Here is a 24177-nt window from a genome sequence, read left to right as displayed (position 1 = left end):
CAAGCGATCGTGCAAAATAGGAAATGTGAGGGGTGGGAAATCTGGTGGCGTGTAACAGGCTTAGCATCAGCTTTCACTGCGCCAGCCAGGGATGCGGGTGACATCACAGCCGCGGGGAGAGAGCGGGAGGAATTGGGAAACACATGACGTGCGCCTGTCGGTGCCGAGGAGGGACGGCGCCAGGAGAAGAGAGCCGAGGGAGCGTTTTATAGCGGAGAGAGATCGAGGGCACGGAGACGGGCTCCCCGAGTCTCAAGGCCCAACAGAGGCAGAACCAGAACCGAACCCGTATCTATACTCGTAGCTCCAACACAAGGACGGGGGCTCGGCGAGTTCCCAAACCCCCACAACCTCAGCTGAGCATGGGAATCCGCGCGTAAGCCATGATAAATTGCAGAATCTGTAAAGGTTAGTGTTCAAAGCAGGAAGGACGCCACAAACGCGCAGCCATCCACACTGCTGCTCCCCCAGTAGCGGGTCACCCCCATCCCACACCTACGCAAAACTGTCACAATCTCTCTCCTCACTTTGGTCTTTTTACAGCGTCTGTTTGTCCGGAAAGATCGCAATGTTCCAGATCACGCCAAACACCCAGGGTGTCCCGAAGGGGTGGGAGTGTGGGGGGGGGGGGGGGGGGGGGGGGCACATAGCACTCCACTTGCTCCCTCAATTTCAAGACTCCCAGGGACCGAGGTTTGACGTCCATTCCCACCCCGAGGGCAGAGTGCAGCCCCATGACCCAATGCACTCCTCAAGACGCTTGTTCCCCTTCCGGCTGACACGTGATTCCCATACTACTTGCTCCCTGCAGATGGATCAAAAAGCACCCAGGAGGAGATGAAGGCCCCGGAAGCTCCCGGACCTCGTGCCCTGGGACGGACTGGGACCTTTTAAGGGGAAACACTATATCCAGGACAGTGAAGCGCATCTGGGGGCTGGTGAAATCCTGTGTGATTCCGCCATCGCTACGACAACTCGGTCCATGGCCGACACAGAGGACGAAAAACGACTGACTCAGCAGGGCATGTGAGCAGGGGAGGGACGGGGGCAGGTTGAAAATACATTAAGATAATTCAATACACATTAGGAAAATATTGACAAATGGAATTCCTAGCTTTCGCCCACAGGTTGGGAAGCCGAGAAGGACAATCCGTCGCAGCTCGCTGGGCCGGCCGCAGAGTAAACAAGTCAACGCGAGGACAACGCGGACTCCCGGCACCGTACCACTCTTTGCTCTCCTTCCCTCCGAGCAAATGTTACTCACCTTATCTGCACAATCTTCCTGAGGAAACAGAATTGGTCCATCGGAGCTGGTTTAACGAGTTTAATGAGGCCAGTTTAATGAGTTTAATTAAGGACCCGAGAGAAGCCGAGGAGGAGGAAAACAGGAAAGCCCAAGTGAGCCGGGAGGTCTGAAGCGCGTCTCACACTCCAGGGGTAAAACATGCTTAACCCCCCCCCCCATCTGACAAACATACATACAGACTCCATCTCTACCTCTCCACAGACATGGCAGCCTCCTCCAGCTGGCCCAGGAGGAAGGGGTACAGAGCCGGAAAGCGTGTGAAAAACTCCCGGCCCGTCATCCTGAAAGAGGGTAATAAAACAACCAAATTACTCTTTCGTTCCCATTTGGACATTCGGCTTACAGACATAACCCACGACAGCTTTCACCAGCGCAGCCACACCTCACAGTCGAGCTAAACTTCCCGTTCTGTGTCCTTTTTTTCCTGACAATTTCTGGTTTCCGTAGAACCATGACAGTGCAGGCAGTCGGGGGGCCAAGCTGATCATGGAAAGGATTGTACATATTCAGCCCTAACCCCCCCTTCCCCAACCAGATGCTCTGGTTTTCAAATGTCTCATACAGCACTCAGACTCTGGAGGTAAGCCACATTTATTACACAATTTTCAGGCTGCCGAGTCTCCTGGGGGATCCAAAATGATGTATGATGTTTGTGGGTTCTGAATGTTTTTTTTTTTTTTTTTGGGGGGGGGGGGGATTCCTTTTGAACAGGCTACAGGAGCAGGTCTGCATTGCCCCCCCCCCCCCCCCCCATGTGGGCCACAAAGCCCACTAACAGGCTGACGGACAAGCAGAAAGTGCTGATGAAACATATGACAGAAGCATAGAGTAAGTGCAGGTAACAAGCACCCGGACTCGTTAACGCCGGCCAAGCGAGTGGCCATGACCAGAGGTCAAATGGAACCACACACACATGCGGTTATTGATCAATAATAGTTAGGGTGACACTTCGGCCAGGCAGCGGCAGCCCAAACCAAGCTTGCATCCCGATAGCTACAGAAAAATAACAAAGGCTGGATTTTTTTTCTTCTTTTTAATCTCAAACACACCACAGAAAAATGTGGGGGGGGGGCTTAAGGTCTGGCTTCCCAGCCACTTCCTTAAATATCAAAGGTTTGAAGGCCAGTAACTGGCTCATTAAAACCTAGGCTGGCTCTTTTTATGAGGCTGATGTTAACCAGGAGAGAAACAAAGTTCACAGTTTGTGTTTGTTTACTCCTGAAAGAACAGCCTGTCTGGAAACAAGCCCCAGCCGTACCGGCCCACTCCCCACATCCCGTCTGATGCGGCCACTCAGTACCCTCTTCCCACGATGATTTGGGTAGGGGAGTGGGGGGGGTGTCACTCATACCTGTGCTCATAGTTCGACCGCAAACCTACGGCTGAACGGAGCCAACCGTCAGATGGATTACGGACATCGGCAGCACAGATCAGGCACTGGAATGAGCCCATGTGTCATGTTCAAGGTGGAAATCATTATTAATTTAATAAATTAGTTAAAATACAGATTAATACCCTCAATATGAGTTCTGGGTACGTAAAAAGCAGGCGGGGCGGTGAAAGGATGTGGCATGAGAGTCAAAGGGTACAGGAAGCGCACATGAACTGACGGCCCAGATTAACGGAGGCGAGGCAGTGACTATCCGACAGACTCATTTTATTGTTCTTAGGAACTTATCTGGGTCAACGTGGACTTTGTCTGACTTGCCCCCCCATCGGACCTGCTGAAACGTTACCTCCCTCACACCCCTGATGCCACCAGGGCCTCGTCACGAGAGGATCAACCAGATTTGGCGACCACTCGTACGGCATAAACGCAACCGCACAGAAAGGCTGAAGCGAATGCCATGCCCCCCCTCTACCCCCCAAGCGAGCCCGATTACAGACCTGTTGATGGCTGACATGCAGAAAACGTTTCCTTTCTGGGGGGGGGGGGTCATTTGCTTTTTCCAATGCATCACACAAGAATAAAAAGCACACACATGGAAACCGTAAGCCGCTTCAACTAGATGGGGCGAAGGAAAAGGAGATGGGCGGGGCTTGAAAGGCTGACGCGGGTCACCTGATGACCTCATTGCGGGGGACGAGCATAAACCGAAGACGGGTGTTACAGCGGCAGGGGACAGCGGCACAAACGTACACGTGCTGCCTCGTAAATAACACGGACTGGGGGTGTTTACGCTCCCCCCACCCCGCGATACACAGTGCAGGACTGTTCACTGGTGCTTCAGTAAACACTGTGCTTCTCTGTGGCCTGTGCCAGTTCTGCCAAATGCAGGTAACACAGTCAGACTGTGAGCCAGGCCTGCTGCCCAGACATACACATACACCCAGCCGGGGGCTGGGGGGCTTCTATAAAGACTGAACTTAGAGCACAAACAAATACCCTCTGAAACCACCCCCCTGACCAGAAACACACCAACAGCACCGAGTGTAATAATTGCGACAATTTAATACTGACTCAGACAATTAAGATGATAGTCTTATGAAAGTCTTTTCCAGAAGACCCGAAAATAGCTTGCTGGAATTCCACCCCCCCCCCCCCCCCCGAGAACCCAGCAGCCCGATGCCTCTCGTCATGGCAACCCCACCGCGCTGTTACAGGCGCAGTACGAGAAGAGCGACACAGGAAAAAGGGTCACACACGGATGAATGGATCTGCTTTCATTTACAAAAGATCCCCACGGGTCTGGGATCAAAAAGGGGGGGTCAGGTCTTTAGGTGAAAGAACTGACCCCGCCTCCTACAGCATGAACAAGAAACACGTTTATCCTGATATGCTAGCAGACTGTTCGGTGTGTTGGACGGTTCACAGGAAACTAGACTTAGAATGTGACCGGAGATCCGTAACGTGACTTTGTGTGTGTGTGTGTGTGTGTGTGTGTGTGTGTGTGTGTGTGTGTGAGAGATCCAATTCGCTTCAAGCACCTGCTTAAAACAGGACCAAACACTACACAGGCAAAGTTACGACAACAAAGATTCTGGAACGTCTGAAACCAAGGTTACCATGGAAACCAGCAGATCAAAATCGCTTGCTGGTTTTCAGAAACAACGAATGGAGCATGAAACAAATCTGGCCAAATCAAAGAAATTAACCTAAAGAAACCACAAGCCTGCCCACAATAAACCCCTCGTTACATATCCACCCCCCACCACCATAACCAGTTCACCACTAACAAGCACATAATCTCCCAGTCTGTTCCCAGCATGCACTGGGGTCACGCCTTGGAGCTTGTGCAGGTCAGCCTAAGGTGAGATTACGTCAGCAACAGGATCAAAGGCACCAGCAGTCGGGAACGAGGTCCCGTGGCCGAGAGCCAAGGGGATAAGGGTTCGAGCAAAATCGCCTTCCTCCCTCCCACATGTCAGCATACTCTCTGTCCTGTGATCTCGTCTCATCGAAACTCAACTGTGAGGTCAGCAAGCACACAAGCCCTCCGCCACCCAGGGGAGGGGGGACAAACCGAGCAGCCGGCAAAGCCAGTGCAGGAACGGAACAGCCAATCTGACAACAGGCCTCAGACCGGCGGCCCAGATCACACACACAGACACACACAGACATTCCAAGTATCTATATCTTTGTGGGGACTCTGCATTCCGTTCTGTGGGAAAAGCCCTAATCCCAATAACGACAACCTTAACCCCCGCCCAGCCCTAAACTTAACCATAAGTAACTAAATAAAATACTTAGAATGTCGAAAGTGTTGTAACATGATTACATTCACAGATTTTTATAAAACAGAGTTTCAATGGAAAGGTCAAAACAAAAAGGTTAACACTTTGTAGCAGACATATGGTCCCCACAATGTAATATATACATGCCCACACACACGCTTGTGCTAGTATGAAACTGCTACCTACTACTCAAACAGGGAGATAAGAGGCTGAGAAAGAGCAGGGAGACACAAAACACAGAAACCAGCAGCAGAAATGTTGTGCCAATCTTGTAGAAAGGCTGTAGTCTTTAAACAAACAACATTTTAAGCTGGAAACTGCATGTATCATTTACATCTGCTGGAAATAAACTGGGGAACTGTGATTGATTACTTCACCCGGGCCGAGCAGGGAGACGGGAGATCTGCTCAGTGGGACCACACTGCCCCCTGGTGACAGAAGAGGCACAGTGGGGGTGGTGACACACGGGAGGAGGTGAGCCAGGCCCCCACCTGTTTTTCTTAGAATGCTCGTCTTTGCCCCTCTTCACACCGAAGATCCTGGTGATCAGGGTGCTGAAGAGCAGGGTGGACGAGTTGCGTACCTGCAAGAGGGGGGGGAGAGAGAGGCTCGTCACCCAGCGGCGGCAGAAAGCCATGCACACACAGCACTGCGGGTGGCACACCGGGACACCGCCCATCCCTGCAGGGACAGCGAACTGGGAAGCCGCGAGCAGCCCAAACAGATCCTGGATCAGCTCCTAGTAGTCGCCCACTGGATTGCAGGAGGCAGTTGTTTGTTTACACTCGGCGTCGGGGAGCTGGGATGCGCCCGCTGCTTACTGCCAGCGGTAATCCATCTCCGACGGTATTCCTGGCAGAGGCTTTCCCACAGCTCCTGGGGCAGATGTCTGGCAGGCACAAGCCTTCGCTTAGATATATTAAGCTGGTTCAGAAGACACGCCCGTCGGCCAATTCAGCTAAAAGCTGCGTTATGAAAACACAGCGTCATTTCTGGACAAATAAGCCACTGAAATACGACAGAGGGGAGACTGCTTTCATGCATTGGTGCACATGCAGAAAGAGTCATATTAGACAGACAACCGGCACCGGGCACTAAATCTGGAGGGAATCGCGCGATAACTACAGACGGCATTTCTGCACTGCGTACACGCGAGACGTTGGCTCATAACGAACAGAATCTTCCGGAAAGTAGACGTGGTACCGCATGCATGTAGAACAGGAACATGCTGGGGGTCATTTCTGTATCTACTGACCACAGTTGTCGTGGGCCACTGGCTCAGTCCTCCAGGTGGGAGGCCAGTAGGAGGAAACTGGTTCCTGGGCTTCAGCGCCAGCATGGCTGAGGTCACCTCCACTGAGGGCTCCTCCATGGGGAGGAGATCAAAGCGACCATGAGGGCAGCCTGCCAGTCTTCCCGGTGTTTTCTGATGCCACAGAAGGCCCACGTCCCACAACATGCACGGCACCCCCACCTCCCAGAGGAGAGAGTCTTTATTAAAGGCAGCGTGAGATTCAAAGCGGGAGAACGTGGAGTGACGAGTGCGTCGGGTTTGACAGCGAGGTGACGGAGTGAGAGACTCAGGGTCCCGCCGTACTAATACGTTTCCATCTGGCAACGCAAAAACTCTTACGATTTAGAAACGGAGAGAAATCTCACCGCTCTCTGACAACTAATCTTTCTGTAAGTGCATTAGTGTAGACGCTCATAAAGATAAAAATTGTGTCATGCCTACATCAGTGGACTCCGATTTGTCCGACCTGTTCCTGATTAGCTCTCTTCGTTTCAAAGGTTATTCTTCACGGGAATGAAGAATGCTTTTGTCTTTGTTTTCACTGAAGTAAGCCGCACGTGAGCATGGAGGACGTACCAGACCGTTGCTACCTAGTATATGTTGTGTTGCTCACTGGTGTGCAACTATATCGCGTTTTGTGTACTTTGCATGCCGTTTACAACTACTGTGGAGCTGAAAACGAGAGAGTACATGCATTTACCTTAAACACACAGCTGTCCGTCAGATTAATCAACAGTTAAGTTCAGTTTTTAAAAACGCTTTCTTACTAAATAAGGTCAGAAAAAATTATTCAAAATACATACCGTGTCACTTCTAGAATAATAAAAATGATTGGTCAGAAAACGTGGAAAGCGGCACATTGTGTCCCACCTACAAGAAGTGCGCCGCTTCTAAAAGTATATTAGAAAAAGCTTTGGTTCAATGTGCAAATGAAAAACGTCAGAAATATATACACATCAACAACCAAAGGTTCGAATCCCCGACCAGCAAGGCACCACTGAGGATCCCTGAGTAAGGTGCCGCCCCCAAGCACTGCTGTCCGGGCACTGAATTAACTGCCCCCTGCTATGTCACATTGTCACGCACGGGTTAAATATAGGGGATATATTTCGTTGTTGTGTGCTGTGGTGTGTCAATGACCACCGATCACCAAATTCTAATTCTAATTGTATTGATCCCAGGGAAAATTCTGCAAGTCATGGAGGCATAGGCCTTGCGTGGAGACCATCCTACAGGTGTTTCTACGGCCTGACGGGGTGGTCTTATTTGAAGACACGAGGTGCAGACTCACCGCCCAGACCGGCGAGGTGAACCCCAGCACGGCGGCCTGCACACCATCGGCGACGAAGGGCATGACGTTCTCTCCCAGGCGTGTGTCCCGGTACAGAGCCCGCAGGATGTTCAGGGCGTGGACCTGAGCGGACACCAAGAACATGAGACCATCAGCCGTCTCGTCGGGTAAGCCATGAGGGACAGATTCGCATCTCGCAGGGTTAGCCGACCGGCCATAAAGCTATAACACACCGGATACGCTGCTCCTGCCCCGGTCAAAATAAACCACACCCAGCCTGCACGGATAAGCTGGGATGCCGCTTGCTGCTCCAGGAAGCCGCAGAATTTCTGATATACGTCCCCCCCCCCCACAAGGGCTGTAAGGCTCAGCAAAAAACAGAGAGATGATATAACCCACACACTGGACAGGAAACAGCTTCAGACAGAGGGCCCATTCTCCGCACCTGCCATTTCGCCCCCTGGTGGCATGCAGCTGGCCGCAGGCCGCCGTTGCTGGGAGGGGCCGGCCGGGGAGGATGTGGGCTGGGGCTCTGAGGCCGGCCATCCCGCACAACTCATTCAAACACAGCGGGATAAATTTAGCCGCGAGCCACCAACTCCGGAAACAGCGGCGGGCGCGGACACAGCACTGACCACGAACGGCCCCCTGGGGAGCACATTTCAGGATCTCGCCCAGGCGGGGGAGGGGATTCTGTTACCCCCCGACACCCCTCTCAATGCCCCCCCTTTGTTTGAGCGTCGGATAAACAGCTGCAGGTGTTTCTGGGGCCTGTGCGGGACAGGGGGTGTTAGGTCATAGGCCGAGGACAGTGGAAAGATGGCGTATGTGTGAACATACCTGCGGGACCGGGCTGCCGTGGGGGGCAGCGGCACGGGGGGGCATGGCCAGGGCCGTCAGTTCCCTCATCGTGGTCTTCAGGAGACTGCAGCTAGAGGACTTGGGCTCTGATGATAGGAGAGCCTGCAGAAGAGCAGAGGGCCGCGGGTCAGAGTGCTGGTGTTGCAAGGGCAAGCGGCTGGCGTGCGGAACGTACCTGTATGTAGAATGGAATTCCGGCACTGCGCCGCGTGGCACACAGTTTCGACGAGGGGTCACTGCACTTCACCTCCTCTAGGACCTCCCTCAGCCAGCGGGCAGGCAGCTGCTGCAGGATCTGGCTGCCTCTCCTGGGGTCAGACAGTAAAGAAAGTTCTGTGGTCACAGAGTCTACAGGGTCCCCTGATACAGCCCCATATAGTCTGGGAGCCTAACACGTCGCCCCCCAGTGGTCATGTCGCAACAACACATTTGTTCTCATGCCAGACCATGGTCAAGCCCCCATACCCATTTACGGTAAAATCCACCCCTATAGAAGTAGACGTTTTGCCCACAGAAGAGTTAACATGAGCAGAATGAAAGCCAACTGTGCTAATAGAGGGACTCCTGGGAACACTGAGCTTATTGTAATTATTAGCCAAAACTGTTTAATCCATTGCAGTGTGAATATAATCTATTGTACAGACACAACAGAAAATGTATTTAGAAGTCTGCATAAGCACACTGCATAAGCACACTGCATAAGCACACTGCATAAGCACACTGCATAAGCACACTGCATAGCTGATCTCAGCTGGGTGGGTGCCACTCTCACACAAAAGAAACAGAGCGACATTTATTTGGGGGGGGGGGGGGGGTCTTGTGACCTGGGTGAGTGTTGTTAGCTCTCTCAACACTCCCACCTCCCATATGGAGTGAAGGAGAGCGGAACCCCCCCCCCCCCCCCCAAGTCCTGAAAGGAGCCGTTGTTTTTACAAGGTGTGGCAGGAGAGGCGAGGGGGTCCAGATCAAAGAGACTGGGAAGAGAGGAAAGGTGGGGGCCGTGTACACCCCCTCCAACACACACAGCGAAACAAAAAGGAACAAAATCAGAGTAATTCACCAGACACACACACACACACACACACACACACACACACACACACACACCACTTACCCCCCACCCCTCAGGCCTGTGACCAGCAGCAAAGTTTATGTATGTCCTACCCTCCTTTTTATGGAGGAATTCAACATCCTGACATTCCCATCCCTCCGTCACATGCTGGATCGGGGGGGGGGGGGGGGGGGGGGTATAAGAGGGTCACCATGCCAACAGCACCAGAGCCACCTGTGTCGCATTCCTGCAGCTAAGCCCCACCCAGCCCTCGACTGGCACTCGGCCAGCGGGGTGGGGAGGTCACTGCCATAACAGGACGGATCTGAATGAGGGGGTCGGCAAACATTTACACAGCGAGATTTGAGCTGCACAATGAGCCCTCTGTTAAACTGCTGAGTGTCATAAACGGGGAAGGAAACAAGGAGAAAATAAGAGTATCACTGTGTGTGTGTGTGTGTGTGTGTGTGTGTGTGTGTGTGTGTGTGTGTGTGTGTGTGTGTGTGTGTGTGAGTATCATATAAAATAATTATAAACTAACCTGCTCTTTCTGCCCCTCCCAAATGCCCTCCATCGCACCCCCCCCCAGGCGCAGGTCGGCGGGGGCTCACCTGCACAGCACGTCGGTGAGCCGCACAAAGCCCACATACGCCAGCTCAAAGGCCCCGCGATGTCGTGACTGCAGCAGCTGCCCCCGGAAGTAACGGCCCACCCCCTCCACCTGGACGCCCCAGAGACACAGGGAGCAGCATCAGCGGTGCTTACTGTCCCACACGCCGTCACCAGTGGCAGTTGCAGGCAAAAATACAGACCCAAACCGCACAAGCAAACAACCGCGTGTCCGGCCAGCGACTCTCAGGCCCGTAGAAAACAACAAAATTAACGATCTGGTCGTAGGGAAGCGCTGGAGATTTCACAGTCACTGCAGCGACGGAGCCACAAAGGGTTTTCAGGCATCGCTGTCAGGGTGTGCATGTCCCTCAGAGGGCCACTTATTTCCAAGTCTTATACACTTACACGTGTCACTGGAACAGAGTAAATACAAGACATTAAAATAAAATTTTTAAATCCACATTACTGGAGGAGAACAGGTGACGCATGTAATGATTCCACCCCCCCAGTGAGCCCCGTGCTGGATAACGTAGCTTGGAGGGATGCAGAACAGCTCCCAGCTCCGGAATCAGATAATCGTATCCTCGGCCTCAGTGATCTGAATCCTCCCGCTAACAAAGGTCCTGGCCGCTGCTGGCTGCTCGTCTGGCCGCTGTAGTCATTACTTCACCGTGTCAGACATCTCATCGATTAATGGGGGAAAAGCATAATATTTGGAGAGTCTCTGGCCCTCAAGAAGTGCTGTCAGACTATATCAGAAGGGGCTGCTGAAGGGGATAAATGAGGTCAAGCAATAATTCGGGAATGAAAATCCCGTCAGAGGAGGAGGCCGATCCAGCCACCCTAACCTGCCTGGGGCCTCCTTCAGCGCCCAGCTGGCCCAGGGAACCACAGCCTCAGCTGACCTCAGAGCCGTGATCCGCTTTGATACAAGACGCGAGAACCTTCGCAGCCTGGAGCTTTCCTGTTCTCGAGTATAACTAGGGCGGGGGGCGGACAGGGTGTTTGATGTAATCACTATTTTCATCCAGGAACATTAGAACGCCAGCCATACACCCGGGGGGGGGGGGGGGGGAGTGTGGAAACAGCTTGTAAAACATCCAAACTGTTTACTCCCCCCGTAAATAAAATCTCAAGCCCCCGTCTTTCCAAAACGGCCAGACAGACGAGGCCAGATAACCAAACTCAGCACAGGCCCCCGGAGGACAGGGTGTATGATCACACTGGTAATAAGCCCATTCTAGAAAACGGGGGTCCAGGAAATTGTCACAGACGCTGGGCTGGACACCCCTGAAAAATGGGTAGGCATGATTTCCCAGTGTCTGACATGCCCGTAAGTGCCCCCCCCATGATAAAAGGATAGAGGACTATACCCAAAAGTGGCACATTCCAGCAGCCCTTACAGCCCTCCGTGCCCATCGCAGAGTAATAACGAAAAATGAATTAAAAACAATAAGTGGGGTGACTAAATGTTTCTGTTGCCATGGTGCCTCAGCGAGCCCAAACATGTGCCGGGTTGCCGGGGCGACGTGGCAGCAAACAGGCGCGGGACAGGCAAAGGCTCAAGCCACGCGTTTGGAAGATGTCCTCTGTCATAAACACGCACGCAACATTCCCCAAATATAGCATCATGGCCCTCTGTGCAGGGCCAAGTTCAGGGCAGGACTATACCGAGTGCAGCACAGCCCAATCCGGCCTCCCGTAAAAACGGCCGCACCGACTGGGGGCTGATGGCGAGTCAGAAACCGCCAGAGCTAATGCAGGCCTGAAGCCTGGGGCTCAGGTCAGTGCAGCGGGCCAAAAAGAGCAGGGGCACCTGGAGTGCCCTGGAGTGGAGAGAGTGTGGGCACCTCATAGTGCTTTTCATTTAATGTGTATTCCTGATGCTTGATCAAAAGGTTGATCTGTCACACGAACACGCCATGGCCCCAGAGATACCATCTGCCTCAGCCTCCTGTCAAGGTACCGGGGGAGGGAGGGGGTTCGTTATCAGGGAAGCATGGAGCGGCACCCAGAAGCTTCCGGAATTGGGTGACTGTGACCGAAGAACAGGAATACCAAAAGACTCACGTCCAATGTTCGAGGTTTCTCAGAAAACCGTGGTGCCACAACACCCAACGCCCTGCTCTAGGACATAAAGCACAGCACCTGGACACTCTTAAACAGAGATTCACTCCACTGACTCCATGTGCCATTAGTCACACGACAGACACCCTGACTCATTGGATAAAATACATTTGAAACCAGCAGGACAGTGATGCCAGAATGTGAGACAGAGGGAAGACTAACAAAATCACTTCTACTCTGTTCTAGGCCTGGTCCTTAATCAGCCAGTAACACGCCCCCCACTTGACACTGAGGCGATATCCAGAGTACTAGATATTCCCCTTCTCCCCTGTCCCAGAAGGTGACTTCCTGGTTACCAGCTGACAGTCCTGATTAACTACTTCCTGCGAAAATGAATAACCTCCAGGTAAGAGGGGGTGTCCCTACCATCCAGGGAACCAGCCTGCGAGTGCCTGATGATTTTAGTGTGGGGGAGGTGGGCTGTTCAGCCTCTCCTACTGAGAATTAATCTGCCTGCTAGACCGGGGGGTTGGAGTGTTAGTGAAAGGGGGCAGGACAGAGTGCTGGTTTACAAGGACAGTGTTAACAATTTGGAAAGAATGTGTGTAAGTGGGAGCGGCAGGGACAGTTAAACACCGGGAGCGTCTGAGGAGGAGAGCTGCGGGGGGAGACAGGCGCGGTGTGGGGGCGTCCTGCTCCGCATTCTCGGGGCCCACACCAACACGAAACGCATCACCATCTCCCCACAGTACAGACTGCTGATCAGGTGCCTCAATCACCCGCAGGCAGCGTCTGCAGCAAGTGCTGACGTTTCCTTCCACAGGGTAGCAGACAGGTCACCTGGTCACACAGCTGCATCACTCAGCACATTAACAGCCTAAACACCGCGAAAGGCGCAACATCTGGCTGCTGGCAGGTTTATTTTTAAGGAAGCATGTCAGCTTCTTCTTAAGCGCTATGCCTTCGAGAGGGGGGGGGGGGGGGGTCTGTTCACGGCAGGGGGAGAATAAGGCGGATGACCGGGGGCACAGACCTGATCCTCCGTAATGACGCTGTCAACGCCAGGATCTGAGCTCTGTAGGGGCATGGTCTGGCACACCTGCCCCAGCAGCATGGACACCTCCTTCATACTGCGCCAGCAGCACACCAGCACCATCTGGGCAGTGACCCTGTACGCCTCACCATCACCACCTAGGGGACACACGAGGACATTACACCAAATCAGAACGTCAATCCCGCACACCTCAGCACCCAGTGAGAAACACGGAATCTGGACCAATCATGTGCAGCTTGCGTTGACTGCGATGTCATTTTGTCCTCTGTTAAAATACCGGCTATTATACCAAGACTGAGGAGGAGAGGGAGCCAAAGACACTAAAGAAACCCAATGAGCACGGTCAAATCCTTTTTCAGAGGGGTGGGGTTCAAAATGGCACTTGGGAAAGTAAGGAAACAGTGCCCCCCAGTGATTAAATGGATAACTGCAGAGAACACAGCAGATACTATTATGTGCCATGGGGCATGCAAGAGAATCTGACCTGTGCCATCCATCTCGGGCACTGGAGTGGCAGGTGTCTTGGTGCCGGTGCCACTCTGTGGGTCCAGCTCCCGGGCTCCAGCAAAGAAGAGGTTGGAGTCTCGTGGCTGGATCTCCTCCAAGATCCGCTGCAAGCCGGCCGTAGTTTCTGAGCAGAGGTCACATGACAGATGCTTTCAGACGGAGAGTCGCCCAGCCCAAACCGCTGACCATATGGGCCCATGCCACGCGATCCCCACGCCCTGCACCCTGGCTGACGCTCACCAGAATCTGTGTCCATGGGGATGAGACCTTCGGGGGAGGAGCTCTGAACCACGGGCGACACCACATCGGACATTCGGTAGGATGTGGCGATAAGCTCCACCACCAAACTGCTCCATTGGGCGATCAGGACCAGAGACCTGCACACGGGATATTTTGCAGTTTTATACTCATCACAACAAGGATTCACTCAGCGTATGAATTTATGACACAAGAGTTCAGGACAGACATCAGGCTGAAGACTCACCCTGTGCCCAGTTGCTGCAGGGAGGCGGTGATGCAGTGCACCCGTCCGTACAGCGGGCGGGAGGCAGCTGCCTGCAGCAGGGACGACTCCGCCTGGATCACCTCCGCCTGCAAGCACCGCAGCAAGACCCACACCACTGGGGGGTGGAGACAGGCCATGTTGGTTACTGCACTATAGACTGAAAGAAATGCACAGCTGCAGCACGTCCCCAGGAGGACAACAGGCAGCGGCCCCCAGAACCCTGATTAATCGCTATTAGCTGTTCAGGCTCTCCTATTTATTGAAACTTTGAAAAAGTAGCAGGACATCAGCACGAGAAGCCCTGCGAATTTCAGAAGCTTGCCCAGTACCCCGTCCCTAGCAGTCACATGAGACTACTGGCCAATCAGCAACACCATGTGCATCCAACAGGTTCGTGCAATTGTTCCTCAAACTCCTCAGATGCGTTTGCCTGCATGCAAAGTTCCACATCCATTGTTTAAAACTACCAAAATCCATTACGGCTATCAAAACAATGAAACCATTTAGTGGAATCTGAATTCTCCTTGAGCAAAGCCCTTAACCCCCAGCTACCTGCACGCCCCAACAGGTGGCTGCCCTTCGCAGACAGCTTACCCTACAAAGCTGAGGGAGGCGTAAAGACAATTTCCCCCACGGGGATTAATAAAGTAGCAGTTATTATTATTATTATTATTATTATTATTATTATTCTCAGCTGATTCAAACAGACCAATCTAATGAATTTAAAAATACACAGATGTAAGCCCAGCAAACACAGGACAAGCAAACCACACAGCCAGCAGCATTTAAACAGCCAGGACTCAGCAGAGCCACCTAGAGGCAGAGCACAGCAGTGCCCACTGAACCACAGTCGTGCCCTGCCCTGCCCCACCCCCTCGCAATCATGATTCAGCGCTGTGGCCGATGTTTCAACTCCAAAATTCGCAGGCAAAACTGGAAAAGGCGGGGGGTGCATTTCAAGTCATCAACACCCCCCTCCCCCCAACCAAATCGAGAAGGGGAGGGTTATTAGAACACCAGCCCTCAGACCTTTATGATCACAGCATTCCTTAATGGCTGTGCGTATTCTTTGTACCAAATAAATATCAGATGTGAGACGGCATCTATATCAGATTATAAACAAAAGGTAACGTTTTCCCGCCACAGCCATGTTACTCTCAAGCTCCATCTAACCCGCGTCCCGGTCAATTTTAAATGCTGATAGAAACAAATGCTTTGTGCAGTGAGAAGTCATATATAAACACCCTCTAGACATTACAGAAAAGCAAATCATCCTACATAGAGACCAGTCTCTAATTTATAACATATTCCCAAAATGTTAGATTTGGAGTGGTCTGACATCTGTGCTCCATGAGGAATGGCCCACTCTGCAGAAGAGCGTGTTTGGATACTTTCGTCGGCCCAGTTGGGGGGGACACCATTAACAAGCCCCCAGAATAGCCACCCCTCAATGATCCTGTAACCCCACTGCGGTCATATTTCCTGTTGTCAAATAAACAGCCGTCCTCCCTTTCATCTCTGCCCCCCACACAGAGTTTCGATGCCCTGAAAGAGCAGAGAACTTGAAAAGAAGTGAAATGAACGGCCAGTGTTTCAGTTTAACTTGGCTTATAATAGCTCCCATTCTGACGTTTCTGAAGATGCAAACCACCATAATTGCGGTGAATTGTATGTTAATTTCATAGACATTCAAGGACACTTTTGAATCTTAAAACTCAGGCTCTGTGCCTGTAGTTCGCATGCATGGAGTCAGTTTCTACTACAGTCCAAAGACATTGTTAGATCTAGCTAGCACCTATAGAGAGTGTATGTGTGTGGTGTGTGTGTGTGTGTGTGTGTGTGTGTGTGTCTCCTGTGATGGACTGGCATTCATCCAGGGTGGTGCTCTGCATTGTGCTGCCTGTGACACATTACTGGGCCCCCCCCACAAATACTAAACATAGTTGGATGTTTCTCCATCCATCCATCAATGGTCGCTTCCCCAGCCTGGGAATTTCTGACCACACACACACACACTCCACAAAGAAGATTGAAGTCCATACTTCACTGTTGCACGTGCGCTTTCGGGCTGCGGATGGTCGCGGGCGGTGCTGAATACAGCAGTGATATTCCACCAGACCAGCAGGGGGCAGATGTATTGCAACAAAACAAATACAAGCAGCGTAGTGAAACAGGGAAACTTTTACGAATATTAAAATGCCATCTCTGGACAAAATGAAAAATCAGATACGAGGGTACAGCCGACCATCCTCATGCAGCTGCTCGCCATAACTACAACTCTTCCTCTACTCTTTGGATGTTGACCGCCAGTCTGTGAAAGTCCACACTGCCACCTACTGGAAACACCTAATCAAATATCTTGCACGTGTGGAGTCGATGCGCATGGACCTGCATGATTTCCGATAGACATAATCTGAGCTACACCGCAACCCCTGCTGACGTTATTCACATCACTTCACCTCATCCATAACCACAAGCGCGCACAGAAAAGAATAAACTGGTTGTACATTGAGAGTGTATATACACATCGGAACACTGCACAGGGAAACTCCATATGCCAAACCAGAGTGACAAAATCACACCTGCGAGGGTGTTCCTCTCCAGAATGGAGGCCGCTGAAGCCTGGGGCCCATCAGCAGAAGGCGGCGGGGTGGAGAGGCCCTGCTCCTGGGCGCAGTGCGCCAGGGCCTCCTGCATGCCCTCAAGATGAACCATGTGGTTGATCAAATGAGCAGCAGTGACGCTGTCGAAGGGTTTGGTGCTGGTGCTGAGGTCCAGGGCGACCCGAAGGAGCATGCGCATTCTGTGTGGCTCCTGGGGGGCGGAAAAACAGTGGGGGCAGATAATTACCATACCACACTGAAATGAGACTATATATTTCAACTCAACCATGATGTAGATAACATGCACACTGGTCCAAACCCATGCGAATCACCCTGACCGTCAGGCCCACTGCTGAGGCGGGCAGCTTCCGCAGCAGCGCCGAGGACAGCTGCTTCACCTCCAGGAAGTTGCTGGCGAGGCAGCGGAGGACGGCCTGAGCGTGGGCGTGGCTCACAGAGCGACCCAGGGCGAACCCACCAGACTCTGGGGAAGAGAGAAGGCCGGCACATGCTAGCTACAATGGTGGTGCGTTCGATTATCTCCCGGAATTAGAAAATTCCGAGGTGAGGGACGTCACGTCCGACAATGTCGCGTTCGAGCCACCACATCTCGGAACAAACATGGCTGCCTCCATGAACACGCCGCTGTGTGTCGTCGCTTTATATTTTAGCAGATTTAGAGTGACATTCTTTCCTCCGAGAGACAAACAAGAAACACGAACTAGTCAAATCACATTAAAAGCTTTATAAAATATTTCACTAGATCCAGAGATATTCTTTTTGAGAGGCAAACAAACAAAATGCACTGACAAGTCTGGTAAAAATCTGATATTGCATGCTAGGATGCTATTTACGGTCACGATATGGTATTCTCTAAATTGAACATGTGCAATTACATTGATAACTATTAATACATTTAACAAAATAAACATTTTGAAATATTTAGAAGACAGAATTCCTGTTGACGTCACAGGGGAAACTTGGACAACAAAATTCTGTGCGACGCCGACGTCATAAGAGGCGTGTTTCCGATGGGAAGTGATGTTTCTCGTGACATTTTCAGAGAGAGATAACCTGTCCCGCGTTCAGTTACCACCCGACACACAACACAACCGTGAGCCTAATAAATCAGGAAGGTTCATGTCTACCTGGACCGGGTCCCACTAAGGATTGCAAGCACTCATTCAAGTCAGGGCTCTTCCCGGACCCCGAAGGTACCGTCTACTTACGTCAGCTGATCTTCTACAGCACAGACACATCCTACTGAAATCAGGCTGATCTAGCAGCGAGAACTACAACAGGGGATATTCAGGTGAGCCACTTCCAGCCACCACCTCCAAGAAATGAGAGAGTGAAGGTTACCTGTAGAGAAGGTGAAGAACTCTGCCACCAAGCCCAGGAGCTGAAGGGCCATCAGGGCGGAGGAGAAGGAAGCCCCGATGTGGAGAGCCTGGAAGAGGGTTTCACACAGCCAGCGCAGGAAAGCCTAGGAAGAGACCGATCATCATCACCAAATGAAGATGTTAAGCAAAGTTTTTACCATGATATGACAGCTTGTTCTGGGCTGTATTAAGTCTCAGTTATTCAGAGAAGGAACTCGAGGCCAGATACCATGTCTGGCATGCAGGATCCCCCCCCCCCCCCCAGCATTCCATATCGTCCCAGATTTAGGGGAACCACCATCTACCTGGTAAGCACCCAGCGTGTCACCATCCTCCTGACTCTGCGCTGTCCTCTTCTGCACCAGCTGGGCACTGTCCTTCATTCTGCACAGGAGCTGCAAGCACAGAGAAAAACAGCGACCAATCAGAAGCCACCACAATGCAGGTAAACCGGCGATGATCAAAGTTGGCCAGCAGATGGCAGCACGGGGCGCTGACCTTCTTGAACAGGCCGACTGTCTGCTGCCTGACGCCGGGGGATTGGCTGTTGAGGTTGTGGGGCAGGAAGTGGCGGACAAGGTCCATCTCGGGGGCAGAGAGAGTCTCTGTGCTGCGGTGACTCTCGCAAACCAAGCCCAGGGCATCCATCCGGACCTGTGACAGCAAACGGAACGTCACACAGATACAGGGCTCGCATGGAATTGCGTAGAATTCCATAAACCTTCAACTTGTGCTGCTAAGTTCAGCACCAGTTGCACATCTGAGACCACAGGGTCACCTGGTCATGTTTGTGTACCACCGCTAGGCGGAGCAGGGGCAGGGGCACCATCCCTTCCCAGAGCCTCTCCTCTGTGGGCCGGAGTACCCCCTGGGCCCTCGCAGCCCGCAAGCAGGTCATCAAAGCCCCCAGTGCCCCCCGGCTGCCAAAGGAACCTACACAAAAAGGCAGACAGACAGAAGTGAATGGCAACATTACGCTGACAATCATTTATCATGCGAGTAACCCTCGCTCCCGTGTGCGTTAATGAAAGTATATTCTCTATTATTTAGATTCATTAGTTATTATTCTCCTTTTAATGCAATATTTACTATGACTTAACTTAATAATTATTCATTAAGAGTATATATTTATTATGTTATTCAATTTATCAGTATACACTGCCGGGCCAAAAAAAAAAAAAACCCCAATATTTCATTGGCCGCCTTTAGCCTTGATTGTGGTGCACGTTAGTCAATGCAGCTTCCATGTGCTTATGCAACATCTCAGTGTTTTTCTCCCCAGATTTGTATTCATTTCTTGTCGAGATCTTGCATTGACGATAGGTGAGCTGGACCACTCTGTAAAGTCTTCAGCACATCTAAAAGACTTCCAATGGGGTTAAGGTCAAGGCTCTATGGTGGCCAATTCATGTGTGAAAATGATTGCTCGTGCTCCCTGAACCACTCTGACAATTCAAGGCTGATAGATCTTGGCATTATCTTCCTGGAATTTGCTCATGACATTAGGAAAGAAAAAAATCCATTGATGGGATAACCTGACCATTCAGCAGATCCATGTACTCAGCTGACTTCACTTTACTGCTGCATAACATTATTGAGCTGCAATAATGATCCATTCATTGGCTCTTCAGTACTTGCTGATTTAAATTTGAATTTTTTGGCCCGGCCCTGTGTAATGGAATTCTTAAGTCCTCCATCCATCCATCCATCCCCTGTACCGGCTTGGCCTATTCAGGGTCCTGGGGGACCCGGGAGCCTATGAATTATTAATCATACATCTGAACCATAAAAAGAGTAACATGGGGGTAACCTTTCGCGCAGACAGAAGTGTCCAGCAGCGCCTGCACCATGTGACTCAGGCTGGCTGGACTGCATCGCAGAAGCCTGGGCAGGAAGTAGTCAAGGATGTAGGTAGTCTGATCTAGCCTGGCTTGGCACAAAATCTCCAGTAGGGGCTCCACCCAGGTGCGGTGCCAGCAGTCCATCCAGGCCGGCCCCGCCCCCCCCCGCGAGCTGAGCTCTGCCCGGTGGTTGATGAACAGCTTCTCTAGGAGGTCGCTGGCATAGGGCGCCAAGGTCTGGTCACCCATTAGGGAGAGCAGGAGAGCAGGCAGCGTGGGCTCAAGGGCCAGGAGGTGCCCAGCCCCCAGGTACTCCACCAGGCAGCCTAGCGAGCCGTACTTCCCCCGGCTGTGCCATTCCAATCCCAGCAGGCTCTGGGTCAGCTGCACCACGAAGGGGTCAGAGGTCAGGTTGGCAGCACCCGTGCAGAGCTGGTGCATCCGGAGCAGATTCCGGAAGAGAGTCCGGGTCTGGTGCCGCACACCATCCAGCGGGTGCTCCCAGTGGGAGTAAACGTGGTCCCGCAGGCGGCCGGGGAGATCCGCTTCCCCTTGTAAGGCTTCCTGTAGGACAGGGGAACACGGCTCCCCCTGCAGGCTGTCCAGTGCAGCGCCGCTCCATAATGCCAACACACGGGCCACTACCATCGCCGTGCTGGACTCCTTCACACTGGAGTGGCAGAAAAAAAACAAAAATTTACAGTGGCATCACTGCATGGCCCTATATCCCCGACTTCTATATAGAAGTGAAAAATATTAATACAAACACCATCACTGGTTGGAGAATGTGTCTACAAAGTCTGTGGGAGCTGTAGAGGCCAGGCGAGGAGTACAGACCTGGTGTCCAGAGCCAGTAGCGTTGGGGGGAGCAGCAGCAGGAGCCTTTCCATCTGGGGTCCCAACAGCCCCCCCTGCCAGGTCAGCATGGCCAGCGCTCCGTGACACAGGTAGAGAGACACCGCTGGTGGGCGGCCCGTCTGGTACAGTCCTGCACAGCTTTCCTTCAGCCACACGGGGGCAGCCTCACCTTCTTCTGGGCTCAGCAACAAATCTGCTAACTAAAAATACTCACTTTTGTCACTTGGTCCACACACCTTTACACATTTTGCTTTCTGTTCACATTTGGGATCCTTAGCCAAACAGTTACAGTATTTTGGATTTGCACCAAGCAGGTGAGAACTTGCGTTTCCCCAGTGCAAGTGTGGTTAATAGCAAGGCAGCCTAAAATCAATATTCCTTGCTGGAGATTAATCAAGCGTACAGCCCACAGACCCACCTCTACTCCCTAGTCCGGGACATTGCTCTGCAACGTGTAAAGCTCATTCTGGCACTGACAAGCAACTCACATCAGTGATTTCCATCAAAAACAATCATAAGTAAATACAAATATTTGTACATATACATACATAGTAGGCCAATTTGTTGCAATAGTCGGGAAATACCAAAATATCGCTTCCCACAAGCTTTTCCCCCCGTACTTATCCAGACTTGGAAAATACCACAGTCAAATTCCATACTTTTCCATACTACTTAGGTGAAGCAGAACCGCAAGGGATAGAAGCAGGATCAGCACTTGGGAAGCACCCAATTGCCCACCAAAGCCAACAAGGTGACTCAAACCATCCCCATACTCATCTCGCACACTCACCACTTCGGCCACCTGCTCGCAATTTCCCAGCATGCTCCGGGTCAGCAGGACAACCGCCATTCCTGCCGTGCTCTGGGCCGCCTGCACAAATTCCTCTAACGGAGCAAAAAAAAAACGGAGGATTAAAGTATGAAAAATACCACATGTCCAACTCTGGGAGCAGGCAGACTCACTTACCATCAGTGAGGATTCGCGAATGGCAATGCAGCAGCCCACACAGGGCGTCCAGGAGGGGGCGCTGTGCCTGGGCTTCCTGCACAGCAATGCCAATGAACTCCTGTGACCTTTGTACCACCAACATGGAGGCCTTGACCGCAGCCAGGGCAGACTGCATGAGCTGGGCCTGAGCGACATGCTGACCAGTCAGGCCACTAGGAACAGAGATTGTAACTAAATATGAATATACTGTTTATAAAAATAGACATCTAAAACAATACTTCTTCCAGAAGGTTGTTGGTTCAAGGACCACTCAGTACCAGGAAGAGTTCATGACTATACTCTCGCATCCCACTGGCACCATGCTGACACTTAATTGCCCTCGGGCATGGAGGTACGTGCCCTTGCTGCAGCTATTGTCCATCAATACCCGCAGCATCACGCCCCAGCGGTCATTCAAGGTTTACCTGTTTATCTGGAGGTATTCCACCAATGCCCTTTGAAGAAACTGCAGCACTGGAAACAGAAAGAAAAGGGGTGGGCCATCCTATGAGCAACTCACAGAAAGAAACTCCGTTGTGTTAGCAATTGCCATCAGTCCCAAGGCAAACTCACCCTCTGTTAGAAGTCTGTGAATACAGCGCTCACCTGTTGGACAGGGGACAGTGTGTGACACCCACAACATTGTCAATAAACAGGCAGAGCTGGGTGCGACGTTACAGCAAGAAAAGAATCAATATAATTACCGTATGAAACATTTCAGTTTGAACTTCCAGCAACACTACTTCTGATTATATTTCATGATGGCGTTAATAAAGCTGCTTTGATTCCCAGTGAACACAATAAAAGCAGGAAGATGCAAAGACTCAATTACGATCGCTGTAAAGGTCACATGTGCCACACTGCAAACACTACAGTGCTTCTGCTGGAGTACCATCAGGAAGTCAGCACTAAGGCGAAGCAGGGAACGAACCAATGGGGAAGCCGTCCAAGCAGGAGGCGATGCAGTCGGTGAGGTGGGGGTAATGATCTGGGCCCAGGGTGGACAGACTGCCTGACAGACACGCGGACAGGCTATCAACAGACCCTTCCTGGAGCCAAACTGGCACTGAGTTCAGTGCACTGTGGGCAGGACACGGACAAAGAAAAACAAACTTTGATGAGGCTCCAGCAGGAGAAGAGATGAAGATGCAGAAATTTAAGGCATGGGACCCCTACCTAGCGACCGCTCTCTTCAGGGGGTTCCTATTCTGTAGGGAGGTGTACATGACGGAGAGTGTCTCCAGACAGGCATGGAGCAGGGCGCCTGGGGGAGGGGAGTCCTCTCTCAGCTGCTCCAGCAGGGTCCCAGCCTGAGGGAGGAGAGAGCGGGAAACCGCCAATGATGCATTCCAATTCAACTGGGAAGTGAGAATTTCCAAGTTCCTAGCTGGAAATTTCAACTGCAACACCCAATGGAGTTGGAATTCCGACTCAGTCGGAGGAACCTCTACAAACCCAAGCTCAGAATTCAAGACGGCAGCAACCTTCATCAAAAGAAGTGAAAGCTGTAGGCATACACTGATTATTAGCATATACGTATTTGCTACTCACTAAATCAGTCACACACACAGTACTGTCCAAACACCATCTGTGGACGTGTTGCTACAGTGTTTGCATGCACCAAATACCATGTAATGCATCATCATCAACTGATATTGCTAACAATGGCTAACAACAAACCTGGATAGAACTGGTAATGCTAAATGGCTTTCCGACTTGTAATGGAACACGGTTCACTTGGGTGTGACGTCATTCCCTGCTCCGACTTCAAAACTCCAAGGTAAATGGAACGCAGTATAAGATCAGGCAGCCACTTAATGACATCATAACACAACCACTTTACAACTAGCCAAAGGCAAGACTGACACCGGCTGGTTTAAGAGCCAAACACCAATATAGTAACTAATAACAATGATTGATACACAATAATCCCAACCAATGTACATCCCAAAACCAGTTACTACTGTCTACTCCTACACTGCTGTGAATAGACCATCAACACTCAAACTGCTCTCTTATGCAAGGTTCACAACTCTTTCACCCTGCAGCTTGCATGACTGCATTCGGCAATATACCAAAGTTTGAAAATGGGACAGGGAGCCAGGCTATCAAGTGACACCTTACCTACCTTTTTAATCAGTTGTATTTGCTGGACTGGGTCAGTCTGGCAGAGGGAGTCCCGCAGGGTCTGAGCAAGTAGACAAGCTTCACCTTCTCCATCCACGGAAAGAGATTCTGCGATGGGGGATTAAATACCAAGAACTGATAAAGAGGGATTTATG

The 24177-nt window shown here is 51.6% G+C and overlaps 1 protein-coding gene across 1 annotated transcript in view; it reads right to left on the bottom strand.

Moving 5' to 3' along the window:
• Positions 1 to 24177, bottom strand: part of thada (THADA armadillo repeat containing) — a 51732-nt gene that overhangs the window by 26734 nt on the left and 821 nt on the right. Inside the window, exons 3-27 of the mRNA XM_049002702.1 lie at positions 24024 to 24130; positions 23072 to 23205; positions 22827 to 22975; positions 22469 to 22501; positions 22321 to 22369; positions 21875 to 22068; positions 21698 to 21792; positions 20887 to 21107; positions 20019 to 20719; positions 18987 to 19141; positions 18707 to 18862; positions 18514 to 18603; positions 18189 to 18312; positions 17165 to 17310; positions 16806 to 17037; positions 14203 to 14338; positions 13959 to 14095; positions 13696 to 13842; positions 13191 to 13348; positions 10090 to 10199; positions 8603 to 8735; positions 8407 to 8529; positions 7567 to 7689; positions 5473 to 5564; positions 1498 to 1587 (exon numbers count right to left, since the gene is read on the bottom strand). Coding sequence (XP_048858659.1) covers positions 1498 to 1587; positions 5473 to 5564; positions 7567 to 7689; positions 8407 to 8529; positions 8603 to 8735; positions 10090 to 10199; positions 13191 to 13348; positions 13696 to 13842; positions 13959 to 14095; positions 14203 to 14338; positions 16806 to 17037; positions 17165 to 17310; positions 18189 to 18312; positions 18514 to 18603; positions 18707 to 18862; positions 18987 to 19141; positions 20019 to 20719; positions 20887 to 21107; positions 21698 to 21792; positions 21875 to 22068; positions 22321 to 22369; positions 22469 to 22501; positions 22827 to 22975; positions 23072 to 23205; positions 24024 to 24130 — 3835 coding nt within the window. The remainder of the gene's footprint in view (positions 1 to 1497; positions 1588 to 5472; positions 5565 to 7566; positions 7690 to 8406; positions 8530 to 8602; positions 8736 to 10089; positions 10200 to 13190; positions 13349 to 13695; positions 13843 to 13958; positions 14096 to 14202; positions 14339 to 16805; positions 17038 to 17164; positions 17311 to 18188; positions 18313 to 18513; positions 18604 to 18706; positions 18863 to 18986; positions 19142 to 20018; positions 20720 to 20886; positions 21108 to 21697; positions 21793 to 21874; positions 22069 to 22320; positions 22370 to 22468; positions 22502 to 22826; positions 22976 to 23071; positions 23206 to 24023; positions 24131 to 24177) is intronic.

The sequence above is a fragment of the Brienomyrus brachyistius genome, unplaced genomic scaffold, assembly GCF_023856365.1.
Source record: "Brienomyrus brachyistius isolate T26 unplaced genomic scaffold, BBRACH_0.4 scaffold71, whole genome shotgun sequence".
NCBI classification, from domain to species: domain Eukaryota; kingdom Metazoa; phylum Chordata; class Actinopteri; order Osteoglossiformes; family Mormyridae; genus Brienomyrus; species Brienomyrus brachyistius.
This window is presented reverse-complemented; position numbering and strand designations above follow the sequence as displayed.